This window comes from Scyliorhinus canicula, chromosome 22 (genome assembly GCF_902713615.1).
Source record: "Scyliorhinus canicula chromosome 22, sScyCan1.1, whole genome shotgun sequence".
Lineage (NCBI taxonomy): Eukaryota > Metazoa > Chordata > Chondrichthyes > Carcharhiniformes > Scyliorhinidae > Scyliorhinus > Scyliorhinus canicula.
Genome location: NC_052167.1, coordinates 5,987,647 through 6,015,107, shown reverse-complemented (window position 1 = coordinate 6,015,107; position 27,461 = coordinate 5,987,647). Strand labels below are relative to the sequence as shown.

The window sequence follows — 27,461 nt, the reverse complement described above, 5'->3', positions numbered from 1 at the left end:
CTGGAGCTGTGAAGCATTTATGCTAACCACCATGCTACCCTGCTTGCACATCTTTTGGGTTGTGGGGGCGAAACCCACGCAAACACGGGGAGAATGTGCAAACTCCCCACGGACAGTGACCCAGGGCCGGGATTCGAACCCGGGTCCTCAGCGCCGCAGGCAACAATGCTAACCACTGTGTCACCGTGCTGCCCTCCACGCTCTTTATTGATGTCTCGCCCGAACATGCGCCGGAATGTGGCAACTAGGGGCTTTTCACAGTAACTTCATTAGTAGCCTACTTGTGACAATAAGCGAATTATCCTTATACCTCTCTCTCTCCACACTCTTTATTGTAGTCTCGCCCTCTCTCTCTCCGTGCTCTTTATTGACATCTCGCCCTTGTCTCTCCACGCTCTTTACACAAACAAATCAGCCATGAACTTATCAAATGGCGGAATAGGCTCGAGAGGCCGAATGGCTGACATCTGCCCCTTTCATGTTTGCCTGGTGATTCCTGGATCAGACCATAGTGATCCTATGAGGTGAAGACACAAAAAGACATCTGGCCTTTTCACTCAGTCCACTGAAATAGCAGCAGCTGAACCTTTAGTTCACTGTAACTGTAAGCAAAGCAGCCCTCTCTGAAAAAATACTATCCAGGTAGGCTAAGTCATGAAGTGTCTCCAATTTTATTTCCACCTATTGCCGGCAGCTTGAGTAGCAGATCAGCAATGTTTCTGTAACATTCAATACATGGTCAAGCACCACTCAATGCAACAAACACCTCAGGCACGATCTTCCCAAAAGGGAACAAAGTCCCCTAATGAGCCTCGTCTAATATGCTGATTTGCCAAAATGTGATTCCGCCCATTGGATTGAATCTCGCAATGCATAGCGGGCCTTGTGGATCCTGGGAGCGGGATCTCCCGGCTTTCACTGGCCACGCTGCACCGCGCGTTGAGCTGCTTTCCTGGTGCAGCGTGGCCGGAAGATCTTGCCCTTAGTGTTGGTTATGCATTTGTACAAAGTCACTGACTAACAGACAAGTTCATCCAAGGTCATCCAAGGTGCTACCAAGGTCAGATTCTAGGATCATCCACAACAATTTGGCTACCACACTGTACCATATATATGTATACCACATTAATGTTACCTACCAGAACAGCAAAAAGTAAACATTCCTCAGAAAAACTTACCAGTGGAGTATGAGTGGTCCATCTTGAATTTCGCTTTATAGCACCAACGACACTATTTATTTCACCTTGCACAATATAAATGCTTTTATCTACCATGGTGAAGGATCTGCAAAGGAGAAAGAAATGGTTAAGTAAACTTGGCAAGAATTGCTAAGTGAGAATTTCATTCAGCTGTATACATATACTCATTTAATTTAAATGTTGCAAAGTTTTCACATTAATGAGCATGAAGAGGACAAAGGATTGGCTGTTTTCCCCAGATGTAAAAAGGACTACTCTTCATGTTATGTTACTTCAAACTTATTTTTTAGTTTTTTTAAATTTAAAGTGCCCAATTTTTCTTTTCTGCAATTCAGGGGCACTTTAGCGTGGCCAACCCACCTAAGCTGTACATCTTTTAGGTTGCGGGGTGAGACTCACGCAGACACGGGGAGAATGTGCAAACTCCACACAGACAGTGACCGGCAGCCAGAATCGAACCCGGGTCCTCGGTGTCATGAAGCAGCAGCAGTGTTAACCCTACATTGCTTCAAACTTGATCAACATCCTCTATTATTACATTCAGTAATACAAGTTAATGTGAACTCCTCTGCATTGGAAAGTGCTGGGTGTAGAAGTGATTACTGCAGATTAGGAAGGCTCCAAGTTAATCTCTATTTTCTGCTATAATAGTTGATCATGAACATGCCAGCAGTACTTTGTGTGGGCATTCCTTGGCCAATCACAGGAGCAAGAATTGCCAGTGTTAATAATTATCCAGTGCCCCAGAATGGAAAGGACATTGGCATCACTGCAAAACCATTTCACTCTCATGATGCAACAATTAATTGTAGCTTACTGCAGCTAAACTAACTCAATTTGAAGTCAGGTTTAAAGAGGGTAACCACACTTGGATAAAACATTCAAAGTTAAAATATCAAGTTGGTATAGTGTAGCTGGAGTCTTATCCATTGTGGATAACCCCATAACCCCACCTAACTTGCACATCCCTGGACACTAAGGAACAATTCATCATGGCTAATCCGCCTAACCCATACATCTTTGGACCATGGGAGGAAACCGGAGCACCCGGAGGAAAGCCACGCAAACACGGAGAAAATGTGCAAACTCCATAGCCAGCTAAGGCCGGAAATGAACCCAGGTCCCTGGCGCTGTGAGGCAGCGGTGCTAACCACTGTGCCACCCTCTTTGGAAAATCCAAAGGTTTTCAAAAGTGCTTGCACTCATACCATCAGTCTACAACAGACAATGTTGCAAAATTAATACATGGTGTTTTCTTTTCCAGAACAGTAGATTCCAAGATTCAGGTCAGCTTAATCTTCTTTAAATAATCAATGGAAATTGGTATGCCTCAATTGCTTCAAATGATGATTATTTATAGATGCCAAACTTGAACAAAGAGTACACAGGGTAAAGATCACTGGTTAACAAATAACAAATAGTTCTTAAACGTCTGAATTAAAGCTACATCAATCATTAACACCACACAATTGCCCAAAACTGGAGCCGTCTGCAGTGTCACCAATTCAGAACCAGCATAATTTACAACACTCCTAAGGTTTAAGCAATTCGACCGACGTGCAATACTGCTGGGGTAACCCCTCCCCCGCAATGACTATTACCTTTGTCTTAATTATTATTTCATTATACTGATGGAAATGTAATGCAAGCAACTGTGGGTCCAAAGTTAAGAAAACAGAAACTGCAAAACTCCTCTCCAAATCTAATTTTGCAAATGAGATATCATTCATCAGAAGTGAGTTGGCTTCAGTTATTAACATTCACTTCACACCTTGCATTACTATTACAGCAAAGGCAAGGTCCATGTACAGGTTTCCACTTCTTTATTAGTGTCACAAGTAGGCTTACATTAACACTGCAATGAAGTTACTATGGAGGTTACTACGGCACCTGTTCCAGTAAACGGAGGCAGAATTCAGAATGTCCAATTCACCTAACAAATTATGGATTTACAACTTTCGGGCTTTTTATGGGCCAGCAGTTCCTTTGCACAGACAAACTTCATTCAGTACAGGACTGAATGAGATGTCCACTTACAGAAGCGCCACCATTTGAATAAGACATTAAACAAAAGTATCATTTTGCCTATTTGATTGGACATGAAAGTCCAAATGGCACGTTTAGGGCACTATTCAAAGAGGAGGGGTGGTTTTGCTGTTCCTGCGCAACAACTCATCTCTTATACACCCCAAACAAATTAACTGATCGTTTACATTCTTGCCAATTGTGTAACCTTGCTGCAAAATCTGCTTACAAAACAGTGATGAAACCTCAAATGTAATGAATTAACTGTCAAGCAGTCCTGAAATCTGGAGAACAAGATAAATGCAAGTTTCTTCTTCCAGAGATTTTGTTTTTGTAATTTAGAGTACCCAATTATTTTTTTTAAGGAGCAATATAGGTGGCATGGTAGTACAGTGGTTAGCACTGTTGCTTCACAGCACCAAGGACAAGGGTTCAATTCCTAGCTTTGGTTATTGTCTGTGCAGGTTTCCACCGGGTGCTCCGGTTTCCTCCCAAAAGACTTGCTTGTTAGGTGAATTGGACATTCTGAATTCTGCCTCAGTGTACTCGAACAGGTGTCGTAGTGCGGCGATTAGGGGATGTTCCACAGTAACTTCATTGCAGCGTTAATGTAGGCCTACTTGTGACACTAATAAAGATTATTATGATTATTTAGCATGGTCCATTCACCTACGCTGCACATCTTTGGGTTGTGGGGGTGAGACCCACGCAGACATGGGGAGAATGTGCAGACTCCACCCGGACAGTGACCCAGGGCTGGGATCGAACCCGGATCCTCAGCGCCATGAGGCAGCAGTGCGCCACCAAGCCACCCCTTCCAGAGATTTAATAGCAAATACATCAAGCTTGAGGGGGAAAAAAAGATAGTCTAGATAATTGCATTACAGTGGGGCAAACCTATGATTCCTTTAAGAAAATACAAGCGCAATGTTGGGATTTATGTTTGATCTGCTAATCTGTCCATTTATAGATTACACCCGAGAAATGCTTTGGTACGTGCAAATGAAAGTTGTTGTATGTTTTCCACAGGTTTAAGAACCAAAGGAATAGAAACAGGAGTCAGCCCTTCAAGCCTACTCCACCATTCAAATGATCACAGCTGATCTTTGACCTCAGCTGCACCTTCCTACACTATCCCCATATCCCTTCATCCCACAAGTATGCAAAATTTTATCTGTTTTGAATATTGTCAACTCAGCATTCACAACCCTTGAGGGTAGAGATTTGAAAAGGTCCATAACTTAAGTGAAGAAATGTATTGTGTGGTCTCACCATGGCTTCTTAATAATATATTACAGTAAGAAGTCTTACAACACCAGGTTAAAGTCCAACAGGTTTGTTTCAAACACGAGCTATCGGAGCGCAGCTCCTTCCTCAGGTGAATGGAGAGATATGTTCCAGAAACAACGCCGACATCTCCACATCATTAATAATATATTCTAATGGTCCTCATTTCCACTGAACCTTTGGTCCCTCATTATTTCTGGAATGTTTTATAGGTCTTCTACCATGAAGACGGAAACAATGTGTTCAATGCCATCTCCTTGCTCTCCATTATAATTTCTCATATGGACCCACATTGACAATCACTAATCTCTTCCTTTTTACATAAAGGTTTGACTTTCAAAATCTGTTCTTCGACCTCTTGATAGTTTACTCTCCTTTTTTTATTTGCGATCTCTCAATTTCTTGGTCAGCCTTTGTTGCGTCTTAAATCCTCCCAATCTTCAGACTTCATCTCTTTCATAAACCTCTTCCTTTAATCTTGTACTATTTTTAGCTTTTCTTTTTGCCACAGTTGAACAGACCACTTTTCCCACAGAGTTTAAGTTTTTAGCTTACTGAACAATGTAACATATTTGTTGTATGTTATTGAAACATGTAGCAACATTTATATAGTTAACTGTAGCATAGTTAGCCACTGCACATGTCTGTGCCTTGAACTCTCATGTCAATATCACCTTGATTATACTTTCATCTACATCATTCTACTGGCATATTGACAACTAAAGTAACAAACAAAGATTGTTTATAAACAAATGACAAGATTGTCCAATATAAACAATATACATTTTGGTGTATTTGAGCCAGTACATCAACCTCAAGATTCTACAAACCTCAAATCACTGTTATTTTCTCAGATTTTGATCCCATATGAATTAGGTGTTAATTCAAAGACAATTAGAAAAATATGCAGATTTCTAGTTTGCTTTGACTTTTTGTCCAAGTTAGTACTTCTGAAGGCTGTTTGGAAGTATTGTGAAATTAAATCTTTGGTGTGAAACCATCATATGGAAAATAAAACCTTGCATAATATACATTCTTGTTCTATAAATACTCCACTAACAGTAACTTTGTGTAAGCATCTTGACTGCGATTTCAAGTTCTGAGTGTTGTGCTGGTTCAGACTGGTTACCTCCATTTCCTCTTTAAGAGGTTCTATAAAATCTACTTAAATGAACAAGCATTTAGTTATCTGTCCTAATATCTCATGTGGCTCAGTGTCAAGTTTTGTTTTGATAATGCCCCTGGGAAGCATCTGGAGGTGGTCCACTACTTAATAGGCACTAGATAAGTACATGTAATTGTCACTTCCTCAGGCAGTCTGGCAGCCCAGGTTACAGAGACAGTCCAGCACGTTCCTGATTGGTACTCTTGACATCACTTGGGCCTGGTGGCTTGGTCTTGTCGCTGTCCACGGAGAGAAACTACCTTTAGATTTCAAGTGTACATGACCTTCCAGCAAAAGCATGGCAAGAGTTGAGGTAACCAACCGAGCAAATGAATTGTGCAGTACCTAGACTTCTATCAGGTTAGAGGCTAACTAATGTTCAAATTTGATAAAAATGGTCCAAATGGCTGCCGGCATGAGTTCCAGTGGTGGGAGGATGCAGGGAAAGTCAGAGAGGAAAATGGCACAAGAGTGGGCAGTTTAGGAGAATGGGAGGACTAATTGGCCTTGGAACCAGGACAACTCCATTAAATCATCCTTTAGCCACCCAGGCTCAAAGGAGAACCACACCCACATCCCCCCCATCCCCCCCTCTCCTCCCTCTCCACTCAACTGAGGTCCCTGGTGCCATTCCAGTGAATGTCCTCTGCAAAGGCCTGTCATTCTTGCTGGGGGGGGTGGCAACCCAGGAGTTTATAAAGGACTTTGGGTGGGGGTCAGGCCTCTGCCAACAGGCAATCCCCACTTTGGGGGGGGGGGGGGGGTGATGAGCCGCAGAGTCAGAGCTCTCACCTTGCAGAGACCTGGGGCGGGGGTTGGAGGACACAGAGGGAGACAGACAGACAGAGAGAGAGAGAAACTTACCCCCTGAGGGGAGCTTCCAGCACATCCAAGATGGCGGCCTGGTTACCGCAGCCGGCGGCGGAGGGACAACCCCGAGCGATAACCCCCTCCGGCCGATCACCCTGGACATTCACAGCCCCAGCAGCAGGCGGCGAAGCTCCAGCTACATCGCAGGCCCGAGGCCTTCCCCCCGCCCTGTCCGAGTGAGAAGCCGGAGACGCTACACAGCGGAGACTGCTCCCTGGGAACCGGCCCGGTCTGAGTGACGTAATACGCACGGCCTGAGTGACGTCGTACGCAGGGATGGAGGGCACAACCGAACCTGCTGCCCGCCCAGGCTTGATGGAAAGGAGGTACAGGCCAATCGGAAGGCGGGGCTCCGGCAAGGCGTCCAATGGGCGTGGCTAGAGGGAGGAACCCCCATCAAGTTGGGTTGAGGTGTGCAGTGCGCAAAGGCTGCTGGGTCAAGGCTCTCTGCTTCTATTTCCTCAAACATGCTCAGTGATGGGAGCAGGGAGCTGGCTTCTGGGCTGGAGCCTGTCTGGCCTTTCCCAGCCCAGCTCATGCATCCGACGGCAGCAGCAGCTCTCTTTCCTTACAATGCAATTCCTCAGCATGTGTGGCTTATTATTTTTGATGCTGTGTCCTGGCTATGAACCCTTGAGCGCAGATCCCCAGTGAACCCTGAACTCTGTGCAATGTGTTGGCACTCCACCGAGTGACGTGGCACCCCGTGCTGGAAAATGCTCCCTGCCCCTGTCATTCGGTCTTATGCATTTGTAGCTGCTTCAACTCATGCCTGAAAGCAATGGAGCCGGGTGACCCAAGGGTTGCAAACATGCTAACAAAAATAAAACCAATCTGCGATGTGCAGCAGCGTCTGAGAGGCATGATGACAGTACTCTCCCACTAACCATAAATGTCACTGTGACAAGACCTTCTCCAGTAGCGCCAACCCCTTTGCTGGGGCAAATTCGCACCTGCAATATTTGTGATGGGTATTTGGGTAAATCAGGTATGAATAAGTGAGGCCAGTTTGGATGTTGTAATTTCATAGATTCTGGTTCATGGTCTACATCGATTCAAACCCGGTGAACAACGAGCGCCTTATTAAATAAAATGGACTTTGAAATGTATATATTGCCCCAGTCCTTGGTGCCTTGATTGTGAGTGTGCAGCACAAGCGTGGACCTACCGGCTCTCCCACAGAGGTCTGCCTCAGTTGAAAAACTTTGTTCGTCACCTGCCTCTGAATTTGCGAAATCGACAATGTCAAATTTATCTTAAAACAGGCAGCTTCCTAAAACCGCTCACTTTAATGATGCGGCAGATAAAGAAACAGATGTTCGTCAAACGTTTGAGAATCCGTGAAATAATAAAGTCCAGAAAAATGACCTCCACCCTCCCCCCCCCCCCCCCCCCCCCCCCGCCGCCGCCGTGAATTTGTTAATTGTCAGCCTTTAATGCGCTGGGATCCAATCCAGTCTCCCTAAACCCTTCTGAATGAATCAGAGGGGTTGGGACTTATTGTGTACTCCAGTGGGCTGGACCTCTCGGCTCACACACAGTGGTCGCGTCGTTTCGCGGCTGCCGATGATATTGGCATAAAATCAATCCTTGCAGCAAATGGGATCGCATAGCTAGGCTTTCACCCAGACTCTGTGCAACTGCGAGGACCTGGCCGCGTGTTTTCGAAGGAAGTCTTAATCCTGACAGGTACAGGAACCACTAATCTTCGGTAAACTTATCCTATCCCCGGATTTATTCATTTAAAGAAGGATTTGTTGAAAGTGATTGCTGGTATCGACTTGTCCCCATTGATAAATGTTGGAGCGACTGTGCGTTTATTGAGCTCCCGCTTCCATTTGGCGCCCGAGATGTCATTTCGGTTATTGTAATGTATGCATTATGTATGTAACCGAATGGGTTGTTGTTTTAAACAGGAAACCCCCCTCCCCCCCGAATTGAACCTCTGATTCAGGTTAACTCAGCATTAAATGTGTGTCCTCGGCAGCAGTTCTGAAGCCATGTGCGTCGTTTAAAACGGATTGAATTCGGTGTGTTTGTTGAGATTGTTTCCCAACTTTGCTGGGAGTCTGGTCCAGGAGCGCGAGATTGCCTGTGTTCCTCCTGATTTCTTTCCAGCCAGAAGGACCTATCCCCCTTCTGCCCAGAGATAGCTATCGAAGGCGTGTTAACAGCGGGATATTTTGAGAATGATTAACGAGCCACGGTTTCTAGCCGTTTCTCCATTTAGACTGAAAACAAGTCAGATTGCTCTTGACGAGTGTGTTTTAAAAAAAATTGAAAATATTTCGGAGCGGATTGCTTTACTTTCGCTGAGCCGAGTGCTATATTCTTGGCTTTTATCGTCAAACACTGTCATCGATCAGTTTTCCCCTTTCAAGTCAATACCTTAAAGAAAAAATATATTTATTTATATGCTGACAGCAGGAAGGAAACAATTTTTACGAATGATTCGACCACATAACCAGAAACAGGTTTGAAACGGAAACTCTCATTTGCAGCTAGTTTGCAGCTATTGCTCTCGGTGAAGGCAAATGGGGAACTTAGTTGTTTCCAGGCACAAGATCTGAATGAAATACACGGTATCGGGAAAGATCCCAGTCCCAGCTAAATGTTTGGCGATAAATGTGAGGTGAGGGCAGAGCTGTGAGGACTCTTAAATAGGTGTCAGAAAAGGTGTTGCGCCTTCGACAAGATTGCCTTATATTTGTGAGGGTAAGATCGAAACGGTTTACTTGAAGGCCCAAGTAAGGCTTGGTGTCTCCCCCCTCCACCCCAGCAAGAATATAACCGAATTGTTTGTACAGAAGTAACATTCTCTGGCAATTATGTCACCGTTTTGCTGAGCAGGCAGCTGTGAATCCAACAATGTACATTCTTCCACACAGCACACGCCAAGAGCCGTCAGACCCACAATTTGACAAGGATTTGAACGATGTTCAGCTTACTGACAATAGCAGTGAAAGGTTTTTTTTTATTTAAAAAATCAGCTGAAGAGGAAAGAGATCGAAAAGATCCTCAACTAATTATCAAAATGTAAAGAGATCTAGAAACCAAAAGCGCGTTTAAATAGTTTTTTAAATCTTGTAACCGATTGCAGGAGGGTTTTGTGTATGTGTTTTCTGTGCGGTCTTTCTGGGAATAATGAATGGGGTTGTCTGTTGCTAGCGAGAAACCCGGGTCCACTCCGAGGGTGAGGGGGCCATCATTGCGAATTGGTTTGGTTTCCTAACGGTTATTTGAAGATCCAATCCAGGTAGGCCCGAGACAGAGCTTCCTGGGACAATGCTGGATGTGCACTTCCCCGTGTGTGGCTGGCCCGTGAACAAAAGGAATCTTTCACAATTGTGCCCAGTGGGCTGGAGTGGAGAATTGATGGGCAGCAGGTGCGCCCTAGCCACGGGAGACTCTGTATAAGACCCACAAACGTCCAGTACGTTTACTGAAAGGGACAAGAACCACGTTGGAGAAAGTTAACTGGAGACAACGCCGGGGGTATTTGTAGTTCAGTACGACTCGGGGGAGCCAAGACACCTCTATCGATCCCGACTTTGAAACTAACAGTGGAATAATCGTGCGTGCACAGTAACTGTGACTTTGACGAGGAAATCTAGGAGTTTTTTCAGTTAACTGTGAGGCTCCTTTTACAGGCAATGGCTGGTAAGTCCCTCGGCATAGTTCGCCTGCTCTGCATGCACACGCTATTAGACTCGAATTGGACTGAAGCGAGTTTGAGATCTGCTCACAGCTCTCGATTTAACAGTGAAATCTAGAGTAGGTGTCACTTTATTTTCTCTGAACTCTTCCCAATTGCATCACGAAGTAAACATTGGACCTGGCTGGGCAGAAAACCCAAAATTATAACACACGGCCTGGCGAGACTGTGCCGAGGAGACTCCAGAATAAATGCAAACGTCCTTATTTATTAGAAAACTAATGCTGCTGTGAGGACAGAAAGTGCTGCGAATACTCAGCAGCTCTGAAGCAGTCACATTGGTCTGGAAACATTAACCCTGTTCCTCTCTCCGCAGATGCTGCCAGACCCGCTGAGTTTTCCCAGCATTTTTCTGTTTATTTTTCATCAGATTTCCAGCACCCGCAGCGATTTGCTTCGATCGCAAAAGTGTGAAATATTTGTGAGAGCATTTTCACAATGCCTGCTCCTTATTTTAAATATAAATAAAACGATTATCAGCCCGCTTGTTAAACTGGGTCAATGGAATAGCAGCGTGTCAGGAGAGTATGCAAGTGGGAGTTAGTCTTTGGAGTGAAATAAGCCAAACGATTGAAACCGGAGAGATATTTGACAATTCTACGGCGAATGAACATTGGGAAATAGACATGTAAAAGAAAGAGAATCGGGACCTGCAAATTAAACCGATTGTTATTAATTCTGTAAATCCCGCTAAAATAACACTGAAGACGAGGAGAGACCAAATGTTTAAGCAGAAACAATATAGAACGGGGTTATTTTTTTATTTGCCAATTTCTGACATTGATTTTAATTAAGAAATACACACGGGCGACTTTCCGTTTTCAAAGGGCTCATATTGGCATCGTTATAACAGGATCCATATTTAGCAGTAGTGAAGATAATTCGATTCACTGACAGGACTCCGACCACATCTACACCGGGGAACTTTTCTCCGGGAGGAATGATGCGCAGATATTGTGTGTACAGTATGACTGGGCTCTGGTCAGTGAACTCCTCTCTGCGCCGCTTTCCTGGTGAATAATATACAAATACAGGATGGGACAGAGGGTCAGGGATAGACTGGGAAGGTCCCACATAATGTCCAGCACACATCTTACTGGTGTAGCATTAATATCAAACATATCGACTTGACCGATGAATCAGTTAAAGATTCTGACTATGGACATTCTTCCAGTGACGTGCAACAACACACATACAAAAATATACGGTTGTTGCTGTGCCCGTTTGAACCCTGAAATGTTCCCACTATTGTCTAACACAGTGGATGCACTGGGGCAAGGGATTTTCTTTTTTTCTTCTTTGCAATGCATTGAATTAACTCTGCAATGGCTCGGGACACGAGTAAGCTCCGTCTCGGCTCAATATTGAATATTAATGCGTTCAAACAGATTGGATAATAAATGTGACTTGGAATTAAATGAAGCTGTTGCTGATCTGCATGACCCCCACCCTGAGACAGGCAGCAAAGAGGCTGTGCCTGACAGACGCAATCAGATGCAAATGGGTGCAGAAGAACTGAAATTATCATCTACAAACATTCCGTCAGAATTCCATCTGCTCCCTCTCCCTCTATATCTATATGCATATATAGGGACAGCCTGGGAGCCGCCGCGTCTTAATAAGTTATGGGACGGCAAATTGACACACATCTTAATCAAATCTTAATCCAAGAAATTAATTCACGGCGCGTTTATGATTTTTTTTTCTCCCTCTCCTCCTCCGTGAAAGGTGCTATCAGATTGTATAAAGCTTTACCTCTGGTCACAGATGGAGGCATCTGACCCCCAAGGATTGGCGGATAAACCATTTGACGTGTTCTTTTTTTTGTGCAAGTGACATTTTAAACATATACTGGACCTGGGTTATGGACAACACATGTTCAGTCCTTGTTGTAACCGATTCCAAGGCGGTGTGACCCTAACAAATAGGGGGGCCCTGGAATTTCAGTACAGTGGATTGTATTTGTTTAAAATGACATCAAAGCCTTGATACCCGGCGTCAAGGCATCACTGCATATTCGCATCCAACCTCGCTTGGTAAACCGCAAACGTCTTAACAAGAGGGAAACTGGAATCATTCTAACCCAAGGAACGCCCTAGAATAATATCCCCTACACTGCAGATAGGTGGGTACAAGGCAGCAATCCCATGAAACATGTGTGTGACAGTACTTCAAAGCGGTCTCAACGGCAGCGAAGCGTTTTGGGATGTCCGAAGGATGTGACAGGCGCTATCCGAAATGCAATATATCTCTGTGTTGTTCAATGGGTCAGGTATTGCAAGATGGAAAAGGCAACATTTCGATCCTAAACTGGGTCCAGCCATCAATGTAAAGCAAAAGCAGAAAATGTTCGACAATCTCAGCGGGCCCGACGTTAGCTCCCTTCTCTCTCCACAGACGCTGTCAGACCCGCTGAGATTGTCCAGCGTTTTCTGTTTTTGTTTCAGATTCCAACACCGACAGTAGTGGGCTTTTACCTTAATATAAAGCACATGTTTGGGGATAAATTTGCCTGGGAAGTGACTTATCTGGTTAAACTGCCGGGGGTCGCACTGCCTGTCACATGTTTCCAACCGACTGCGATGTACAAAACTAAAATAAACGTTCAATTAATCGGAAGCAATTAATCGGAATCGGAACCGTGGGGCAGCACGGTAGCATGGTGGATAGCACAATTGCTTCACAGCTCCAGGGTCCCAGGTTCGATTCTCGGTTTGGGTCACTGTCTGCGTGGAGTCTGCATGTTCTCCCCGTGTGTGCGTGGGTTTCCTCCGGGTGCTCCGGTTTTCTCCCACAGTCCAAAGATGTGCAGGGAAGGTGGATTGGCCATGCTAAATTGCCCTTAGTGTCCAAAATTGCCCTTAGTGTTGGGTGGGGTTACTGGGTTATGGGGATAGGGCGGAGATGTGGGCTTGGGTAGGGTGCTCTTTCACAGAGCCAATGCAGACTCGATGGGCCCAATGGCCTCCTTCTGCACTGTAAATTCTATGAATCTGAATGACAACGGCTGTCATTTTTGTACATCATCTCAAGCCCCGAGTCTGGCTGGGGTTGGATTGTCTGACGGACGTTACCGTCTGAATTTCTATCTTTAAGAAAAACTACATTTTTATCCCATTTTATGACATCTCTTGGCAACATCATACATCAAATGGTTTTATGGAACACGGTGACTGTTGCTTCAGGCAAACTCTGGGCCCGGGCTCCTGGATACCAGTCTCACCAAAAAAAAACCCAGAGGTTTTGCATTTTTGACGATGCAGCTCCGATTTCTCAGATTTGGCTCAATATTTAATTCCATCACTGAAATAAACGTCACGCTGAGAATTTGCTCCGATTTTAATTCCGTTGTTGAATTGTGAAGAGCGCATTGGGTGCAGCTCATGATCCAGTGCCCCCTATTTTGACAAAAATGGGTACTGTCGCCTGCTACTGGGACCACAATCCAAGTTTTAATATTAACTTCATGCAACAAGGGATTCCAATAAAAAAAAGTCACAACATGCATTTTACCATGTCTGATTTAAAAAACAAATTAAAGTTAGTTGGAAATGGTCAGGGGAAAAATATATTGATGGGGCTTTCTTAATTTGCATTCCTCAGCAGAATTCCCAATTCTCCGCTAAGAGTGAGCGTAATTTTAACGAATTTTAAGAATAACGCAGCGAAAGCCAGATGGGATTTAGTTAACTTTGAATGGGAAGAGCCTAATAAGTATTGTGACAGTCGCCTCTTGAGGCTCAGGTGTAAACTCCAATCAGATGTAGATCACACTTCATAACCTATGCTGGTAACTCTAATGGCAGTTTTTTGTTGCAACGGACTCATTCAGATGTGAAGACAGTGGTAGAATAATCATATCCCGGGGAATCAAAACTGGGTGTGCAAAAGTCAGGCGCCCGTGCAAAGCTGACTGAGGAATCTCTGTTCACTTTGGAATTTGCTGGTGTGAATTGGCCTGTTGTTTTCTCTCTCCTGCAGGACAGGCCCATCGGATGGAATACAACCTGCCGGGCGGGGTTGTGACCGACACGGACGCTCCTGATCACAGCCCGATGACCCTGTCAGACTCGGGGACCCCGCAGCGAGAGGCGATCTGCAAAACACACCAGGAAAGCAGCGGTGAGTGGAGAACATTGTTGACTGCTGCTGAGAAGGTGGCTGGGGCAGAGATGGCGAAGGGAACACGGGCATTGAAGAGGCCGAAACGTGAAAGCTGCCCCCTTTCCCCTAAAAAGCAGGGGCAAATAACAAAAAAAGGGTGACAATAAATAGAGAGATGGGCCTAATCCATTCAGGCAGCTGAAATGATAGAACATGTCCCTCTGTTTAACGCGCGACCTCTAGTGGCTGCTCAGGTTAGTGAGGGGCTTCAGGGCAAATTGTGTCGGGGAGGGGGGTTACTGCTCCCAATTAACAATGTCAATGGGACAGAAGGAAAGGTTTGCATTGATGTGGTGCTTTTCGCGACCACCGGGTGTATCACATCTCCTAACAGCCAATGGAGTATTCCCGAGTGTTGGAATGCAGGGAAGTCAGCAGCCAATTACAGCAAGCCCCTTCCAAAGAGCAATGTGGCAATGACCAGGGGGTCTCCTGCTTTTCCCGCCGTCTCTGCTCGCTCGAAGTCAAAACAAAGAAACGTGGCCGGTAAATGTTACAAGTGAACCTTCACTGCAGTACAGCAATAGCAAAGCATTGAGTGGAAAGGAAGGGGAGGGGGGCAGAACGGCCCCAATGTGGCCCTGTGAAATCAATGATACCTTGTCATTCAATGGCAGTGGTTTGGTTTAAAAGCGATGCCTGTGACACACCTGCTCCCTATCGTTGGTCTGGGGAGGGGGCTTGTTCTGTCGCAATGGAGGAAGGCTATCCGTGCAATCCGATGGGCCAAATGGCCTCCTCCCGCACTGTAGGGATTCGATGATCCCGGGTTTGTTAGGGAGCGACTAACGGCTGTAGAAAGTTTTTTAAAAGTGTGTTTGTTGAAGCCAGTTGATAAAATGATGACATCCCTGTTGTAATTGCAATCGCCAGTACCTCAATGAGCATCTCAGCCGTAAAAAAACATGTTTCATATGAGACATCCCAGAATCTGAGCCAGTTGTATTCAACCCTGCAAAGAAAATAAATATCACCCACCGGGAACTGGTTTGCAATGAAGACATCAAATGTGGGATCTAGTCCGGTGTGAATCAGAGAGGACTCTCCCAGAGGAATTCCCAGGGTCGCCAGATTAATTGTGGCTCAGTCGTGTGTTCCACGTTGTTCTCGGTCTGTTTTACGGATCTCTCGGGGGTAAATCCAGTCCCATTTATTAGACAGCCAACCCCATTCTGCTCACACGCGGATAGATCCGTTGAAATATTTCCTCTCTGGAGAGTGTGAGCAACCGACAATCAGCAGGTTTTGTTCCTGGTCGTTAATGAATGTATGTGGATGGTGGAGATTTTATTTAAATGCCTGGTAACACTCATTAAACCGGAAGGCAATGTCCAAGTGGATTCGAGAAAAGCACGTTATACAGAGAAGCATGTTACCATCCCAGTGTTAAACTATTTCGACATAATTTCACCCTCTGTCAAATACACATTCCTGAGTACCCAAAGCAAAGGCAAACCATTGATTACCCCTCCTCCTGTTGGTAACCTGATCACAAACAGAGATGTAAAATACCCCCTCCCCAAAATACAGAAAAATATTCCCTCTTGGAGGGTCATTGGTTGAGACGTTCGCCTGGAAAGTATTCCACCCACCTTCAAAACTTGTACCGCATTTCAAACACTTCCAGTTGGCGGCCACTCAATAGAGGTCACAGCCTGCGCTACCCTAAAAATAAAACCCCCTTTTATATCCTCTGCTTGTGCTGGAGGCTGCTTGCAAGGTCGAAATAAGCGACATCTTCTTTGAAGATGGAGTTTGAGTGGGGATTTGAGAAAGGGTCCCGACACGGTGGGGCACACATTTCTGTCAAGGCCTCATCAGAACTGGTCATTTCCGAATGGAAAGCCCATTTTGGAAATCCCCACCCCCCTCAGATGAGGAGAAAGGGGGCAGATCCGACAGATCGCGGCTTCAGAAGGGGGGTTTAATTGAATTGAAGCCAGTTGATTAAAAAGGGATTGAGGGCTCCGCGGTCTGGCGGCAGGCAATGAGCTCTCTTGTTTAAAACCCATCAAAATATTTACTTTCCAAAAGCTAATCTTTCACTGACATGTCAGCCACATCTTTATTTGGGGTAAGGTCTGGGCACCAAACCGAATAAAGAGATGGGGAAGAGAAGAAATGGAGAAAGGCTGGTCTGGTTAGAGAAATGAAGATTCGCCGCCAACTCGGGGAAGGGGCAACCTTCACTTGAAGTCAAGTTTCAAGCTGCCGTTTGACTTGTCCTGAAACCTGTGCTCAGGCTGATCTTGGCAGCGATTTCAATAGCGACCCCATTGCGACATTTACAGATCGATTTAAGCTCGGTGGCAAAAGGACACGCGCTTTGGACTGTGTTGGGGGGATTTTGGTGAAGGATTGCTTTGTATTTTGTAAATCAACTTGGACGTTGTTTGATGTCCTGTTTCAGTACAGGGAAGATGGCGAGACCCCAAAGTGAATAAATATACAAATACTTTAATTCTCATAGACTCACTAATGAGTCATCATACGGATGATATTTTGGGTAGAGGTCTGTCAGTAAACACTATAATGCCAACTACTGTTTACAATCTGACGGACTTGCTCGGAAAGTATGGGTCACTTTACAATTCCTTCTGAGATCGGGACAATATAAACCTGAATTGCCTCATTTGGTTGAAATTAACATCTCAAGTTAGTTACATTTATCATTTCACATTGAACGTATACGGGTGTACTTGTAAAGCGAGTTGGGTTATTTGTTCAACACGAGAGAAACGCAAACATGCTATATATATATTATATATGAAAAAACAAATGCATCAACTCAGTGCCTTAATTTACCTTAATTTGCTTTTAATGAACAGGCAGCGGACAGGACTCCAGTGGGTGCAGGAGAACTCCAGGGGACTTTAATTAATAGATTACATGCTCTCAATTTTAAACGAGCTTTCCCCCAAAATATCCTCCAACATGAAACGAGAGAGGGAGTGGAGCTTGCTCCTCTTAAAATAGACTCGGTTAGGCGATTTCAGGACGTAATAAAATAAATATTAATCCCCTCTCTTCGTTTACGATGCGATTGGATTAACGAGATTAAAATGCATGCGCAAACTGTGATTATGAAAATCCAACCAGAATAAAGCGTTCTCTCTGCTGGGAGCTGATTCCAATAAGGCTAGTTTTGCAATGCGCATCCCAGAGGCATTGAAACACCCTCCTTTTTAACTCTATGCTTATATTGGTAATAAAAATGTATTAAATACTGTTTAACACCCTATTCTAAAATAAACCTCGGCAGGACACAGCAATTACCATATAACCGGCTCAAATAAACTGCAGTGTCTCTGCAATAATGTCTATTATCTATAGATTGTAAATTATATCCCAAATTATTGTATTGATAATTTAATCCCATGATTCAATCGTACGTTTTTTTAATTTTAAACACAAGATATTCTCTCTCTGGTACAAAATTCACAAGACAGGGTCTGTCCGCAGTAGCACCGTGTCCAGATGGTGAATTTTCCAAACAATTTAATGGGTGGGTTATTAATTTGTACAGCGTTGCGCACATTTAACCCTCGGAGCCGCGCTTAATGTCGTACTGAAAAGCCTTTCTGCCGGCATCTTTGGGGGATCGGTCCGCGAATACTTTAAATCGAGTTAAAATAACCTTCAGTTTGTGAACAAATGCCAGGAGGACTCCCCAGAGTGAGTTTACAGTGGGAGAGACAGTAGCAAATATTGAACGAGAAGATATTGTGACTGCTTTTGTAAATAGTCGCTATCCAGGGAAACTGGCATTTAGGAATATTCCGCAAGCTGTGCCTCCAGCCACACCATCATCAAATATTATCGCCATGCACCATGAATATTAACTCGCCCGCTGTTGAAAAATAACTTTGACTAATTTCCATTCGAGATAACCGGAGAATTCAACATGTGGATTCAGTCTTTTCACCCAAAGGATATTAAACACAATTACACATTGCCAGGTCTCACCCAGCTATCAACCCAGTGTGAGCAGCATCTTGTTAAAAGTTACTGAAATGTGCAGTTGAAATGCTTAAATGCAGGAATTGCTGTCATTCTCACCTGGAAATGTTCACTCGGCACCCGGAGCACTTTCACATCATATAAATTATTATTGAAGTAATATCCACTGGGAGATTTAGCAACGTTTTGCGCTGATAGGCCGTCAGCATGAAACCTGCCTGACAAAGCTTAACTTTTAACTTTAAAAAAAATGCTTTTTTTAAAACCACTGATGGCCAACGAGAACAATCGCTGCCAAAGGTGTGACCGCTTAATCTGTGGTTGTTGACATTCCCGACAAAAATTCATCCCCCCCCCCCCCCCCCCCCCCCCCCCCAATGTTCCATTTTCTCCATCTTTAAATGACCATTAATCTTCAGAGAGAAGGAGTCCCAAACTGCACCAGGGTTTGCACAGTGACCGCGGAGAACAGAGGGTCTTTTGGCCGCATCTGTTGGGACTATCTCGGTGCTTCCCTGATGCTCACTCGGTATTTAATCGAACTCTGGTCTGCAATTTTTCCTTCCCGATTTTAAACAGGGGCTGGATGGCTGACCATAAGGTTCATGGCTCAGGGACCTTGGATAACTTTGGAAACTGCATGGGTCACCGATACAGAGGAGAAAGACTCAAACTGAGGGGTGAGATGGGGGGAGGGAGGGGGTTAGAGAGAGAGAGAGAGAGAGAGAAAACCTCAATTTCTACAAGGAACTCCCCTAGGACGCGCGCTTTTTAAAATGTTAACATTTCCCAAGTTGAACTCTCGCCGCGTAGATCACAATGGCCTCCTCATTTTGGTCTGGTTTCTTATACATGAACATTGTTCTAGTTGTGAGTTTAAGGCGGATTTCATGAATTAGTAAAACAAATAGGATCAAACCTTATAATTGTAAAGGCTCACATTCCTTGGTGCTGCACATTGCAATAGAGGGGTACACAACAGTGAGATACAACACATCACTGCCTTCAAATAATTCAAAGCACCAGGTGCGGGCTGAACAGAAAATCTAAACGGTAAAGCGCGACTTTGAAACGTTAACTTACAAATACTTCTTGAAATTTAATAAGGGTTGGGCATATTTTGTTTCGTCCGCTCTGTCTGCCGTTAATCCCTCCCAGATTTGTTTTAAACCCCCTCATTGGGTGCATTGCTTCATTCTGAATTGTCTGCCCTTATTGACTGACGTGGATGCGTTTCTCTCTCTCTCTTTCTGAGGATGCTCACGGCTCCTGACAGTCTCTTCTCTCTCTCTCTCTCTCTCTCTGTCAGTTTACAATTTGCATCACCGGCGGTTCCGACTTGAAGCTGTCGGCCTCAGCAGCGAGGAGAGGGGTCCCAAGGTTCACCTCTTGCTCATTTATAACTGCCCCCAGCGCTAAGCCTTTAACAAACAAGAGTTAAAGGAGAGGCAGCGACCAGGGGGTCCTCATACCTGGCCCTGTCAGCTTGTCTGAGCTAGGGATTTACTTGCAAACTAAATTGATGCCCCCTGTGAGGTCCCGGGATTGGGAGAGGCTTAACGACTTGGAAAGCGAGAGAGAGGCACAGGGCAGGGAGGCAGATTGAACGGCGGCCTGTTTTTGTTTTTGGGAAGAGATAAGACCCGATTAGAGATTGATTTGCCTGGTGTTTGTGTTTGCAATGTCATCCCATGTCCAAACGTTCAGACTCCGCAAAGAACAATACTCCGATCAGCTGAGAGATCTGCTGGACACCCCATGTACAGGTAGGGAAGAGATAGAAAATCAATGATGTAATCCGCCCAGGAAAGCCAGCGTGTTTATAATTCATCTCTGTGATGAACTATTGTGTGTGTGTGTGTGTGTGGGGGGGGGGGGGGGGGGGGGGGGGGGGGGGTGGAGGTGAAAGGTAATTAGCCCAGTTTGCTATCGTTAAATCTCCTTTAATTCGGGAATTCCAAATTGATGCATTGTGACCTATAGAAAACCCCCCATCTTTTTAGAATCATGCAGTGCCTCGTTATGAAGCATGGAAGAAAAGGTCAATGCAAAGATCACACCCTGCACTAAAGGAATCGTTTGTTTTGGTTCCAACCCCCCCCCCCCCCACCCCCCCCCCCACCACCCCCGAGACCTTTCGGCCCAACGATTGAAATTCATTTTGACTAACCCTTGCAGTTTTAATCCGCCCATTTTCTAAAGACATTTTTGGTTCTTCCACACCTTCGAATAGTGACTTGTAACTGCCAGAGGCCCATCAAGGGCCGGGGGGGGGGGGGGGGGGGGAGGAGATTGTTGCTTCAATAACTGGATAAGTTTGTTGGTGACAACAGTTTACTGATATCAACTGAAACACGCGCAACTCCAGGCGTTGATTATGTTTCCACTGCTCACTCTTATCAACAACCCACCAAATAGACAGCCTTATTTTTACAAGTGTTTGCAATTTGCCTCTTTCTAAGATCTAGCATTTCGGGAAAGGAGCGCAATTAATTGAGAGAATCCTATTTACTTCCGCAGACAATGAGAAATGCCAGCAAAATCAAACCGATGACTCGGATTCCAAGGATCCCTCGATCAAGAAAAAACAGAGACGCCAAAGGACGCACTTCACAAGCCAACAGCTACAGGAACTGGAGGCAACTTTTCAAAGGAACAGATATCCTGATATGTCAACCCGAGAGGAGATCGCAGTCTGGACAAATCTAACGGAGGCGCGAGTTAGGGTAAGGCTGCCGAAGTTTTGAACTCAGAATTAAAGTTATTAATAGGTTCGAAGTGTTGCAACTGCTCAAAAGGTCAAGTTATCCCCATAAAGGCTGGAAACAATTGACTCTTGAATAACCCATAGAGAGTGAAAGGCAAAGGGTAAAGCGACTACTTAAAACAACCCCGATTCCCAAGACACACCTGATTCCCAGTAGTGGGAAGAACTAAACCATTTCCTTCTTCCCGTTGCAGATGCAACTTTTTACTGAATTTCAGAATTCTGATCCAAACTCAATTCCTCTCCAATTTATTCATTGTTCTATTACCCTGGATGCAGAGTATAGTCAGTTTGACAGCCTGACACCTCCTAACGCCACTCTAGGTCATAAAACAAAATGTAGAACCTGCCAGTAATTAAAATCACTGATGGATAATATTACACGTCGAGGATTTGATATTTATGATCACTCTATAAATCTAGATCCAAGCATGTCAGCCATTGGCGGTGTGATTCAGAGGAGGACAGGGTGCTAAAGTCATGTCAGCAATGGACAGCAAAAGAATCTCGCAAATAACTCAAGGGGATCCGCTTTTCCGAGATCATTTAGCAACCGATTCCAAAGCTGTCTGTTGTCCCATTTATTTGGACATGCTGCATGTGATTAATGGTGGGCATCTCTTATTAACTCTGTATTATAAATGAGAAGACAATCCGTGGAAAGCTTTTAATATCTTGTTGTATTCGCTCAAGTAATTAGCGTCAATATTGGACCCGAGAAATAGCCAAGATCTATCCGGATCCCTTTTATCTCTTGTAGCAAGGCACCTGTATATATATGTATTATATAAATATAAATATATATATATATATATAATATGTAGTGTGTGTGTGTATATATAACATATAGGTGTGTTCGATATATATGTATATCATTTTGAAATTCCAGCGATAAGAAGTGAGTTGAATGGACCATTCCATCATCATATTACTGTATTCGAACATTCGAGTCGCAGGGAAGATTCCAATGGAATTAAGAGCAGGAGGGAACTTTTCTGAACGCAGGGAGTTGTTATAAACCGAAATGTGCTGTCTGAAAGGGCAGTGGAAGCAGATTGAAGAGTAACATCCAAGAGGAATTGGATCAATTTTTGAACAGATGGGGGGTGTATGAGGGCAAGGGGGAAAGAGGCGTGTTGAGACTTCTCAAAGAGCTGATACAGGCGTGATGGGCTGGCTCTGTGATTTTATGACCTGCACATTGCTTTTTTTGTTCCAGATTCAATGTTGCTGTGACCTGTCTTTATGAGTTCATTTGTAACAGCATCAGGTGTAATGATGACCAAAAGATTCTCACTGTGTGCCCAGGTTGACCAGGCTAGCCTGGAATAATTGGGGCTTGCTTCTTGTTAAAAATGCTTTGGGAAGAACAACACTTTGTATTTTGAGTGAGACACACATGTGAGCCAGCCTTCAATTAATCAAGTGTTTCCTTTCTGATTTAGGTATGGTTCAAAAACCGTCGGGCGAAGTGGCGGAAAAGGGAGCGCAACCAACAGGCGGAACTGTGTAAAAATGGCTTTGGCTCCCAGTTCAATGGACTCATGCAACCTTACGATGATATATATTCGGGCTATTCCTACAACAACTGGGCCACCAAGAGTTTGACCAGCAGCCCTCTGTCAGCCAAGAGCTTTCAATTCTTCAACTCGATGAACGTCAGCCCCTTGTCCACGCAGCCCATGTTCTCGCCCCCCAACTCCATCTCTCCAATGACCATGCCGGCCTCCATGGTCCCGTCGGCCGTGACCGCCGTGCCGGGGACCAGCCTCAATAATCTGAGCAATCTGAACAACCTCAACAGCCCCTCCCTCAACTCGGCCATGACTGCGGGCGCCTGTCCTTACGCATCTTCTGCCAACCCTTACTCATACCGGGACACATGCACCTCCAGCCTGGCCAGCCTCCGCCTCAAGGCCAAACAGCACACCAATTTCGGCTACCCAGGAGTTCAGAACCAAGTATCCAACCTGAGTCCGTGTCAATATGCTGTGGACAGACCCGTATGAGCATGGTGGTTATTTTTAAAAATCCAAAATCAATTTAAACCTAAACATACGACCTTGACCCCAGCAGCCCCTCGACAGGGCTGGCTAAAATAATACCTGTTCAATTGAGAGGACACATTTGCATTTGGCGTTGAGGGGTTTTAGAATGTTATCATAAAGAGTGTTATACTCGTAACTATTACAGATAAATATTTGTTAATCACGTTGATATACAATTCAGAATATGCATGACCATTACAGTCTACCCTCTGGGCTGTAATGCGGAATCTGCTGTATATAATGAACTTTTTTTTTGTTTTCCTTTTGTATGTGAAATAATAATCTATAAAGTAGTGTTTCTAAAAGTTAAAAGAAAGCATGTTCTCTAACAGCATACCTATGAGCATCCGACTTGAGCCTTGGTTAGTAGATTAGGAATGTAAAAACTGAGCTGCTGTGAATTATTGACTGTTGTATAACCTGGACACAGTCTCCCTCATGTGCCCCTGTATTGGTCCAAAAATAGACCTTTTATGATTTTTTTTCTTCCATTCCGCGCAACAGGAGAAGTTAACAAGTCCCTGTCCCGTCAGTACACCCCCACTTGTGACCTTAGATTTGCTGCAAATTAATCTACTCATTTTCCGTGGGGGGTGGCTCATTAATTTGTCGAGTTCTTAATATTTGTAACAGTTTGGCTCCTGGCTTAACGCTGACAGCTATGGCATTTCTCATTCTAATCTATTGTGCGCAACATTCTCCCCAAAAGGCCAAAGTTTACAGACAAGACCGCTTGATTTGCACTCTGGCTAATGCTTAATAAACAGATTCGACAATGTATGTGTTCGCTATCTTATTCTTGAGAGCCCGTGCCACGCATAGAGAGTGTAGATCCGACCTTTCCTTTTGCTAAATGTCCCAATGGGTATTTGAAAACGAATCCATTCGCTCTCAGGTAATAGACGGGAGCGATCTCCCCGGTTGTTAAGCTCAGTGACATGGTGAAGAATCACGAGAGGGTTTGAGGTACATCTTGCCCCAGTCGATTTTCCACAAATTTGTAAAGCGCGAATTGAGGGATTATTGGTCCCCAAAATCGACATTAAAAACTTTACAACTAAAATTCACTCCGGCAGACAGGCATTTGCAAAAAAAACATGTTCAGATCCCTGCTGCAATTATTCTAGGCCTTACAAGGTACTGAAATATTGACCAGGCTGAGGGGTTATTTCCTTGTCGCCTACATTGAAATAAAAGAACAACCAAATATTACTTCCCAGCTCAGTATTTCCGACAACCTTACACCAGCAATTGTGACAATGACAAACTGCAACATCTTTGCAACTCAGCATGACATATTGTACCTGTCCGCAGCAAGTTGGGTTGGATAATTGGGAATGATATTAAGGGTCAGATTGAAGGTTAGGATGGTACAATATAAAGGAGAATATTACCAAGCTAGAAATAATCTAATAACAAGTGCTTTGGCACTTTGGACTATCTTTGAAACTAGCTCCGTTCTAACATTTAAATACAGAAACGTAAAGATAAAAAAGATTTAAAAATGAATCTTACTCGCCAAACATGTTGAATTTGAAGTAAACAATTTTTCTAAACTGTAATTGTTGCCACGATCATTTATGTTAATTTGGATATGTATGGACAGTGTGAATTTTCAATCATTGATTGAATTCATGCATGAAGCAGTATTCATTTCAGTATATACTTTCTCAGCATTTCGTCACATCAGTCAAATATAAATTCTCTGGATAATCGACAGTTATTTTTTTTAAATTTAGAGTACCCAATTAAATTTTTCCAATTAAGGGGCAATTTAGCCTGGCCAATCCACCTACCCTGCACATCTTTTTGGGTTGTGGGGGTGAGGCCCATGCAAACACGGGGAGAATGTGCAAACGACAATGTTATTTTTCATAGCTGCTCGGTAGTTGGGCTGAATCCTAAGAACAAATTGCAAGAACAGTCGCGTTGCTTCTTCACGTCGAAACTGGGCTAAAATAGAAGCACTTCTCTCACACAAAGGGAGGGAAATGAGAAGTGAAGATTGACATCTCTGAGTGATCAAAGAAAAAGGCCACATCAAAATTCAGGTGTTGTGAGAAATAAACAGTTGTATTTATAAAGCGTCTTGCCACATCCTCAAAAAAAACATTCCTAGACATTTCCCCTCCAATTCATTACGAATTGGATCGTGTGCAGTCCCCCTTGCGCCTTCTGTGCATAGCAGGATCCCACTGACAACAATGTGTAATCGTTTGATCAATGTCACAAGCCAAGGCCAAGAAGATTGTTTTCCTCTCTCTCTCTCAATAGATCTTAACTGTTCCCTGGCCCACTGTCCTGCACTGCAGCACTCCCGACAGTGCAGCAGTCCTTTGGGACTGCAATGGGGTGCCAGCCTGGACTATATGTTCACCCATTTTCCCTCACACGAGTTGCTTAAGAGTTGTTTGCAAGTCACTGGGAATTTCCTTCTCGCAGTTCATGGCCCCATGGGAACACTTAATTAGATCCTCGCCATATAATTACGCAGAAACAGGTAAAATCTTGTATTTCCTCAAGAAATAATGTTAACCAATGCCGTCTAGTATCATAGTCCGCCCCCCTCCACCTCCATATCTATGACAGTTCAGAACTCCTTTTGTTAACTCTTAGCATTTTGATGACTAGGGTTAAAAAATAAAAATAATTATCACAAAGAAGAGCTAATTGAACATGACACCAAAATCCTTCTTTACTTAGAGAGCCCAGTTTTGATTGTAGTGGCAGGTCACAGTGCCACAGATGTACCAGTGTGATACCCGGCTGGGCGCGCTGGGGGTCAGTTCCCGTCGGAATGGGGGAAACAATCCATTAGTTAAAAGCCGATTGCTGGGTCGCAGCATGAACGGATCAAAATACCTTTGAGCTGTGGTTTGGTGTTGCCTAGCGGGGCATCTACCGGACCTGGGCACCACTGTGCCATTATCCAATGACAGGGCACAGGGTGGGCAGGATGTGTGTGAAACTGCTCGGTGCCAAAACAGTGGAAGCAGAAAATGCTGGGATACTCAGAGCAGGTGGGACCAGCGTCGAGGGAGAGCGAAACTGAGTGAAACCTTCAGGTGGACTGGTCAGATATGTGAACTCTGTCTCTCTGTCTACAGACGCCGCCTGGCCGGCTCGGTATTTCCAACATTTTTCTGTTTTGATTTCAGATTTCCTGCATCCGCTGTTTTTTTTTTACCTTTTGCATCATTGTGTAGGATGGAGTCCACCCCGACAAGCAGAACAAATATAGCGGTGGAGGCCGAGCCAAGCCAGACATTCCCTTAAATCAGAAAGGTGAAAACGCTCCGCCAGACTGCGGGAGGGGTTCTGATGAAAGTTACACATCCAGAAGTTAACCTGTCTTTTCACTTTATTGAAAGCTGCTGCAATTTGCAACAATTTCAGCTTCTGGTCCAGTGGGCAGCCCTGCTATTGTTTTGGGAGACCGAGCCAATTCATCCCAGTTGCCCCGATAGCCACGCAAATTGCACACCCACTCCAATATTGATCCAATTTCTTTTGAAAATTATTGCTGAAGCTGCTGTTAGCGCCCGGACACGGGCAGTATTCGAGAATCACAAGAGCTCACTGTGTGAGAGAACTTCCTCATGCCGACTCTGCTCTTTAAATCGGCGTCCTCTGCAAACACTTACTCTATTTTTGTCCTATGAATATCCCGGTAGATTTTGAACCCTTTATATTAAACCTACTCCTAACCTCCCCTGTTCCTCTCATCGCTCCACAGACAGGAGGTCCCGGGTCTCTAGCCCTATTCCGGTCAAGCTCCTCTGTACCCTCTCCAAACGGGACCTCCTCTGCACCCCCTGTAGTGGATCTCCTCTGTACCCTCTCCAAACGGGACCTCCTCTGCACCCCCTGCAGTGGATCTCCTCTGTACCCTCTCCAAACGGGACCTCCTCTGCACCCCCTGCAGTGGATCTCCTCTGTACCCTCTCCAACGGGACCTCCTCTGCAGCCCCTGCAACACCTTACCGACTTGGGCATTTACTGCCCATCCTTTATCGCCCTTGAGAAGGTGGTGAAAACTCCTACTGAGGCCTACACGAATAAGGATTATTATTAATAATCTTCAGCACAACTTGCAGGCGTTTTTACTCCACGCCTCTGTTTTGGGGGCTCGCAGTATTTCAATTTCCCCCGGATCAGTTCACTAATGATGTAACTGGGAGACAGGAGGTCACAGGTTCTATTCATCTCAGTCAGGCCAGCAGAAAGGGCCGTGTATTTGTCCTCAGGACCCTTGGGGAGA

At 44.6% G+C, this 27,461-nt stretch overlaps 2 protein-coding genes across 15 annotated transcripts in view; one reads left to right on the top strand and one right to left on the bottom strand.

The window, feature by feature from the left end:
• gbf1 (golgi brefeldin A resistant guanine nucleotide exchange factor 1) overlaps positions 1-6,800 on the bottom strand; it is a 237,543-nt gene extending 230,743 nt beyond the window's left edge. For 4 of the 8 annotated variants that reach the window (XM_038782817.1, XM_038782820.1, XM_038782818.1 and 1 more), the window contains exons 1-2: positions 6,541-6,800; positions 1,179-1,284 (exon numbers count right to left, since the gene is read on the bottom strand). In XM_038782817.1, coding sequence (XP_038638745.1) covers positions 1,179-1,274 — 96 coding nt within the window. In that variant the 5' untranslated portion in view covers positions 1,275-1,284; positions 6,541-6,800. The remainder of the gene's footprint in view (positions 1-1,178; positions 1,285-6,540) is intronic. The other 4 variants (XM_038782821.1, XM_038782822.1, XM_038782824.1 and 1 more) reach the window with 1 other exon arrangement.
• A 1,245-nt stretch (positions 6,801-8,045) lies between these two features.
• Positions 8,046-23,980, top strand: pitx3 (paired-like homeodomain 3). 7 transcript variants are annotated; one of them, XM_038783025.1, is made up of 4 exons: positions 8,046-8,235; positions 14,243-14,383; positions 20,906-21,111; positions 22,598-23,980. In XM_038783025.1, the coding sequence occupies exons 2-4, from the start codon at positions 14,257-14,259 to the stop codon at positions 23,159-23,161; spliced, it is 897 nt and encodes a 298-aa protein (XP_038638953.1). In that variant the 5' UTR covers positions 8,046-8,235; positions 14,243-14,256; the 3' UTR covers positions 23,162-23,980. The 7 variants fall into 7 exon arrangements, with proteins under 7 accessions (XP_038638953.1, XP_038638954.1, XP_038638956.1 ...); XM_038783026.1 differs by having other exon boundaries at positions 8,060-8,257; XM_038783028.1 differs by lacking the exon at positions 8,046-8,235 and adding an exon at positions 8,554-8,576.
• The last annotated feature ends 3,481 nt before the right edge of the window (positions 23,981-27,461 follow it).